Genomic DNA, 7,249 nt, shown 5'->3' with positions numbered 1-7,249 from the left:
CAAGGAAGGTGAGAGAAGCTAAGGTGTGCAGCAGACGCTGATATTGGGGGGCAGAACAACTCAGTGATAATCTGAATCTGATACCAGATTCGATGAGTCCTTTCTGACTCCTTCAGGAATGTGACTTCTTAATCCTGCTGGAATGTTCGGCTGTCTACTGAATGCAGATAGGCCCACCCCAGATGATCTGACAAACATCTCTGTGCTTTCATAGTTCAGTCCTGGGAAATGACTAGAAATATTATTTTACCTTGTTACCAAAAGTTTTCAGAGTCACTGAGGTGAGAACAATGCATCACATTTTTTCCCCCTCAGCTATTCTCAATTATCATACGAAAGCAAGGTATAATTAGAAGTCCTGGAAGTCTGGCCGAGAGCCCAAGTTAGAGAGAAAGAAAAAGAGAAATCGCGTGTGCGCGCGTTGGGAAATGACTAGAAATATTATTTTACCTTGTTACCAAAAGTTTTCAGAGTCACTGAGGTGAGAACAATGCATCACATTTTTTCCCCCTCAGCTATTCTCAATTATCATACGAAAGCAAGGTATAATTAGAAGTCCTGGAAGTCTGGCCGAGAGCCCAAGTTAGAGAGAAAGAAGAAGAGAAATCGCGTGTGCACGCGCGCGCGTGGGTGTGTGTGTGTGTGTGTGTGCGTGAGTTTTAAGGGAATTTCTGCTACCATCCCAATTCCAGACCCATCTGAGCTTAAGAAAGTACAAAATACAGAGAAAAACAAAACAGTTTTGCTGGAGAAGTAATAGAAATAACAATATTTAAAAAGTCATTTTTATATCATTTAAAAGGTATTACATTCAAATAGAAAATAGTGGAGCGTCTAATAGAACATGTAATAAAAGTGAATCTTTTTACCACTCCAGTTCCTTAGAGCCCTTTCTAGAAACAACGCTGTCTCTTGCATATTTTTCTGGAAGTTTTGTTTATATATTAGGCAGAGCTGTCTGTTTATTTTACACAAATGGGGGAAGAATGTACAGGCTCCAAGCTGACAAGCTGCGCCACACCTGGATGAACAGAGCAGACCCGGGAGCAGCTTAGGGAGTCATTGTGTCCTGTACCCAGGGCTCCATGAGAACTTGGACAGAGGCAGCGCCTGCAGCGGAAGCACTGATCTGAGACCAAATTCTGGGAGATGCTCCTGAACTCTGTGTTCATTCAGAACTGGTTCAGGAAGTGACCGTGCAAAGGCTGTGCCAGCTGGAAGAATGGCCCTGCCTCCTCAGGCCAAGAAGGGATGGAGGTAGCAGGGCCTGAGTTTGCCCCCAAGGCCAGCATGATTCCCTACTCCACATGCCCCAACTAGGTCCCTAACCGGCTTGTCTCAGAACTGTCTAAAACTTCTACAAAGTAAAAAATGAGATGATGACTCACCATAGCTTTATAGTGCAACCCTCTTCTCTGTGCTTGATACAAAATATTTAGAAAGTTTACAGGACTTCCCACCAAGAACATGAGTTCCAGGGGAAGGGACTTTCTGGCTTGTCGGGCACTATCTCTGGGGAGCTCTCTGTGGGCATCAGAGCCCTGGGTTCAGAAGGGCACCACACTTGGTTCAGTGCTCTGCTGTCATCATCTGTAAATTCTCAATAAACTCTGAACAAGGGACCTTACATTTTCATTTTGCATTGGGTGTCCCAAATCATGGAGCCAATGCCGCCTGGAACACTCCCTGTAATAGGGCAGGTGTCTGATATATTTGTCAAATATACAGAGTGAATTAATGGAAGCTGCCTTAGAACATGGGTCAAGAACTACAGCCCTCATCTGTTTCGGTAAATAAAGTTTCATTAAAACACAGCCAAACCCATTTGCATCTGGTCCGTGGCTGCTTTCACTCTACAACGAAAGAGCCACGTAATGGTGACAGAGTGTAGAGCCCGTAAAAATTATTCTGACCCCCGCCTTAGCACACGCAAACGTTTCTACCCAAATAAGTGTAACAGCAGAAAAGGCAGGTAGCATTGTGAGACTACAGGGTTAGCCTTAAGCAACTAGCCATAAACGAGCTATTTCTTAGGTTTTTTACCTTTAAAATTTATGTGCATTTTACATACTGGACCTGTATAGATTTGTGTTTTAATGTAAAAAAACATATTTTTTAATCCAAAATGATCTGGATGAGTCTTGTTCATCCGCAGAGGTTTCCCACCTTTATCGGGATGTGTACAAAGGCCACAAGCCTCTCAGTCTGCAAACCATGGCCCTGGTCCCACCTCCTTCGGAGACCCGTATGGGAGGAAGGCTCCTGAAACATTCACGTCCACTGAACCTTGCCACATACCCATCATTCTTATCGGCCCAGAAGTCCTGCTAGACGAGATCCAATGAGGACATGAAAAATGGAATCCCAAATGCCCTTATTCTTGACTGAATGTACTTCAGGTGTGCGGTCCATCTCACTGAGAGACTAATGAGTGATTGTATTATTTTTCCCCCTGGCGGTTTCCAGAAACTGTTTAGAGAGAGCTATTTCAGAACCCAGCTCTACCCGTCTGAAAGTTTTCACACTTGGGATTTTATTGGAGACTTTTTGAAGCCCATCTTTCGCATAATGGTCAATGGCCTTTCATTTCTAACTGAAACAGTACTCTCTTTCCACTGTTAAAACTCTTAATTTATCCTATTACCAGCCACGCGATAAAACACATTTTCTCCAGCTAGTCAGGGAGCTGCCAAGACAGCTTAATATAAACCACTGAGAGAATTTTAGAGAATTTCGAAAATTTTAACTTGCCTCTTGCACATCCCTGGATCTGGAGGCTTTGAATGGTGGAAAGGGCATTTCTCCTGGGTAAATAAATGGCCTAGGACACTTCGGGGGGGAAAACAGAATTCACTGGAGAAGAACAGGATATACCAGCTACGGAGATTCTGTGAGGGGCGGGGATGGGCCCCAGGGAAGAAGCAGCCCCACTGATGTCTCAGACCCCCGGGGGAATCTCTGCCTATAGCAACAACAAAATACAGTTGAAGGAGTTTGTTTCTGTTTCAGAATGGTTGTCAGAAGGGAGAGGGGTGATGGGTTAAAAAGGGAAAGGGGAGTAAGAGGCACAGACTTCCAGTTATACAATAAACGAGCCATGGGGTGTAATGTACACCCCAGTGAACATAATCAATAATATCATAATAACTTTGTATGGTGACAGACGGTCACCAGACTTATCGGGGTGACCACATAGCAGGTGTACAAATGTCAAATCACTATATCGTACACCTGAAACCAATATAATATCGTATGTTAACTATACTTCGATTTTTTTTTTTTAATTGAAGGAATGATTCATGGAGATGTCAAGAGCTTATCTTTGGAGACTCTTAAAGGGGTTTTGTTTATTTGTGTGTGGTAACTATCTACTACATCTGTTCATAATGAAATAATTCATGGAACCCAAAAGGACTGACATTGAAAATACAGTGTGGCAAACACACAGTCTACTGGCCAGTCCCTTCCAGCTGTTGTTAGTAAAATGACATATAAAAATTATAAGCTGTTGTCAGTATTTGCCACAAAAACCAGTCAGTAATGGGAAACTCAAAAGTAACAGTCCTGGCAAGGGGTAAATACAAGTCCCACTAGTGTTGTAGGGAGACCTGTGGGAAGGGCCTGCTGTAGGTGAACCCTCTTGGGACAACTGAACGTCACAGAGGGTCACTTCCCTCCCTCATTCCCACCCCCATCTCCCCTACACCAACTACTGGCCAGTAGCCCAGACCAGGCCTCAAGGGAAGGAAAGTGCTCATTAGTATAAGACAATTTCACGCACAAACTGGAATTTAAACTGCCAAAATAACTACACACTGCATACAATTCACTTAAGCCTCAGACAATAAAACTGATATACTGGGCGGGGGGGAGGGGGGGTGAGTCCTGGGAGGACCTACAGGTTCTCAGTTAGGGTTCGCCGCCCTCGCCCTCCCAACTCCTTCTCACCTTTCCTATTCGTGTGTAATACAATGAGATGACAATGACCATGGGAAACCGAATTATCTGATTTAGAAAGGTACGCTGATGCTGTTTCAAACTAACATAATTCTGAAGAGCTCAGCAGTTCAGCTTGGGAAGGTCTCGCTCTCTAAAGTAAGAGTTAAAATCACACCAAAAAAATCTTTGATGATTTTAGCACAAGCGTATCTCACTTCAGATAAAGAACACACATGATAAGACCTGGACTGCAACACAAGAAGATGATTAGTCATATTTCAAAAGGGGCTGCCCTTGGAGTTTCTTTCAATGGGTACTTCCCCTATTTTGTTCACAATGTAGTTTTGAAAGTCACCTCAGCTTGTCGGAAGCACATGCACTGCATAAAACAAAGTCTGCTTGCATTTTTATTAATGGTGTCCCCAAAGCCTTTCAGACTTCACCCTATAAATCCTCACTGTTATCTTATTATAGCGAAAAAAAATAAAATAAAGAAACAAATTTTTAAAAATCCTTCTTCCATCAATATTGTTGACCATTCACTAGTAAATTCTTCCCAGCAAGATGTTTAAGTGCACCGGGCTCAGAGCCCCTGAAACACAATAACCTTCGCATTATTTTCCAAGACAGAGATTTCTAAAACAAAGGCAGAGTGCAGAAGTACAAAGCTGATTCAAACAGTAGGATCCGATACAAATCCAACCCCAAGATGCACAAGGTATGAAATGGAACCAAGAGACATTTCCTGGTACCAGGTGGGACACGGTAAGCATCTTCCAGTTCCCTAGAGTAAGAGTTGGCAAGCATCATTAACAAAGCCAGAGTCACGAAGTGGCCCTCACCTAAAAGCCTACGCTGTCGGTCAACAGGGAGAGCTACGTATCTTCTCTACCACGTGACAGTAAAAACAGATGAGACATCACAGTCACTGAGCACTTACACTAGGCGAAGCTGCTCTATACACTTTCGTTGCACGGACCCAAAGAACCTGTCTGTGACTCCTTCACACTCTGAAAAATAGACAGACCCAAGGACCTTTTGTTTATGTAGATTGTATCCATTGCTATTTACTGTGACATATTTAAATGGAGAGAAATTTTTAAAATTTATCAGTTCATTTTAAAAAGTAATAAAGCTCTTGTACACTGACAAATAATTTTGTTACAAACAATAACAGTATTTTCCAAAAAAAAAAAAAAAAAAAAAAGTGAGGAGAGTGGCACTGTTTTACATTTTGGCAAGTCTCCTTAATGTCTCTCAACAGGACAGCTGGACTCTCCTAGCTGCTTCTGCATTCAGTCGGTTCCACTTCCCCAAGGTCATATTAGCCTCAAGAAAACTCCATGTGTAAGTTGCCTGAGAATGAACATGAAAAGGGCAGATAACCTCATGTGCTATCGTGAAAACAGTCTGGCCTTGTGGACCTCTGAAAAGCTTCAGAGACTCCAAGTGTACCCAGAACACCCTTTGAGAACCCGTGCCTTATGAGTTTGGAATAATTATTATCTCCATTTTACAAACGAGCAGGCTGGCATAGAGAGGCCAAGGAACTGTCCAAGGGCACACCGCTAGAACAGGCCGGAGCAGGTAAAAAGCAAGGAGCATACTACTTATTCCATCTGGTTGTTGAAAGGATTGATCGAGATCATGAATGTAAAGCTTGAGCATCCCCACTTGGCCTATACCAAGTGCTCAACATTGTCAATACTCCCCATTGGGCGAGGCCTGGTGGAAAAGCTAGGAAAACGTCGTGCATTTTTGATCAACCGATCATGTGACACCAGCGAGAAAAAAATAAAACACAGCAGGTGCTATGTGGAGCAAGGACCCTGCCTCAGCCCTCGGGACGGAAGCAGTCTTTTGCAACTCAGAAACTCCAGGAGCTCATTCCACCCTCCATTAGGTACATGATGCTGGTGGGCTGCGGGCTCTGTCACCTTGTTCCTTGGGAACCCTGAGCAAGCCAAGGGAACTGCTCCATTATTTACAGCTTCCTTTTTGCCCCACGCTGTACTTACAAGGAACCCTCAACGAACAACAACTAACTGCACCTCTAGTCTGTGCAGCCAAACTTCTAGAAGCTGGCATCTGTGGTCTTCCTGACCAGGGGCCCAGCACTCCAAGGCTCTCCTTGCCCATTAACTTTCTTAATCCAGGTGGCCCTTCTGTGTCTGCCTGCAGTGGGTCACTTGAGCCACAGCATGCAAGTCACTTATATTCCTTCTCGGATTAGGGAAGTGAGCACACCTGGGGAAGTGGGCCTGGTGCAGTTCAGGCCACTACACTCTCAAAACACTACCTGGACAGAAGGCAAGCCTAAGAGGCACCTGAGCTGTTGTTTCTACCCAAGGGCAGTCACCAGGATGTGTCACCTGGAGCACTGCAACTGGTCTTCTGTTTCCACTTTGACACCCCTGCTCACTCACACACACACACACACACACACACGTCTACTTTCCACCAACGCCAAAAGGCTCTTCTAAATGCATAGAAGGGATGAGGTCAGTTCTCCCGCTAAAACCTCCCAAGGCTCCCTCTACTCAGAATAAAAACCAAACTCCTTAACTTGGCTCATAAGGCCCTGCCTCATCTGGCCCCTGTCCACCTTTCTTGCTACCAGCAAGGGTGTCTTCTCTCTGGCCTCTGCGCTCTCTGCTCCCACCCCCCGCAGTGGTCCTCCGCACCGCCGACAGCTCAGATGTCACCTCCGCCAAGAGACTTTCCCTGGGTGCCCACCCTGCGGAGTTGCCACCGCTCCATCCGGTTGTGTTTGAGACTCCAGGGCACTTTGTCTCGGAAGTTAACTTTACATCACTGGTCTATTACACGTCTCCCTCCCTCCACACCCTCCTCCTAGAACGTGAGTCCCGAGAGCTGAGGCTCCATCAAGTCCCCCGTGACATCCCAGCGCCCGGCACAGTGCCTTGCACAGGCTAAGCGCTCAGCAAACAGTGACCGAATGAATGAAGCAGCAGCGCCCGGGGTCCCCGAGGGTCCCGGGCTGGCGTCCCTGGTGCCCCGCTGCGTCCGGGCGGCTGGGCCACAGGCGCGCGCGGGCCGGGGGTACCCGGGGGGGACGGGGCCGCTCCCCCACGGGGCCGCAGGTGCCAATAGGGAGCGTGCACTCCAGGGTCAGCGCCACCGCTCCGATCACCCACACTCACCATAGTGACGGGGCCGCCACCGCTCCTGCCCGGCGAAAGGCGAGCGGCGAGTGCGGCGCACACGAGCCCGAGAGCCCAGCGCAGGAGCCGGCGCGGCCGACAGGTGAGGCGCGCGCCTCAGACCATGGCTGCCTCCCACAATGCCC

General features: G+C 46.5%; 1 protein-coding gene across 1 annotated transcript in view; it reads right to left on the bottom strand.

Moving 5' to 3' along the window:
- The window catches only part of AP1S3 (adaptor related protein complex 1 subunit sigma 3), a 54,591-nt gene extending 47,348 nt beyond the window's left edge, over positions 1–7,243 (bottom strand). The window contains exon 1 of the mRNA XM_006906667.3: positions 7,104–7,243. Within this exon, the coding sequence (XP_006906729.1) occupies positions 7,104–7,106 (3 nt within the window). The 5' untranslated portion in view covers positions 7,107–7,243. The remainder of the gene's footprint in view (positions 1–7,103) is intronic.
- Between the last annotated feature and the right edge of the window lie 6 nt (positions 7,244–7,249).

This window comes from Pteropus alecto, unplaced genomic scaffold (assembly GCF_000325575.1).
Source record: "Pteropus alecto unplaced genomic scaffold, ASM32557v1 scaffold110, whole genome shotgun sequence".
Classification (NCBI taxonomy): Eukaryota; Metazoa; Chordata; class Mammalia; order Chiroptera; family Pteropodidae; genus Pteropus; species Pteropus alecto.
Note: the sequence above shows the minus strand (reverse complement) of the source record. Positions and strands in the feature narration are given on the sequence as shown.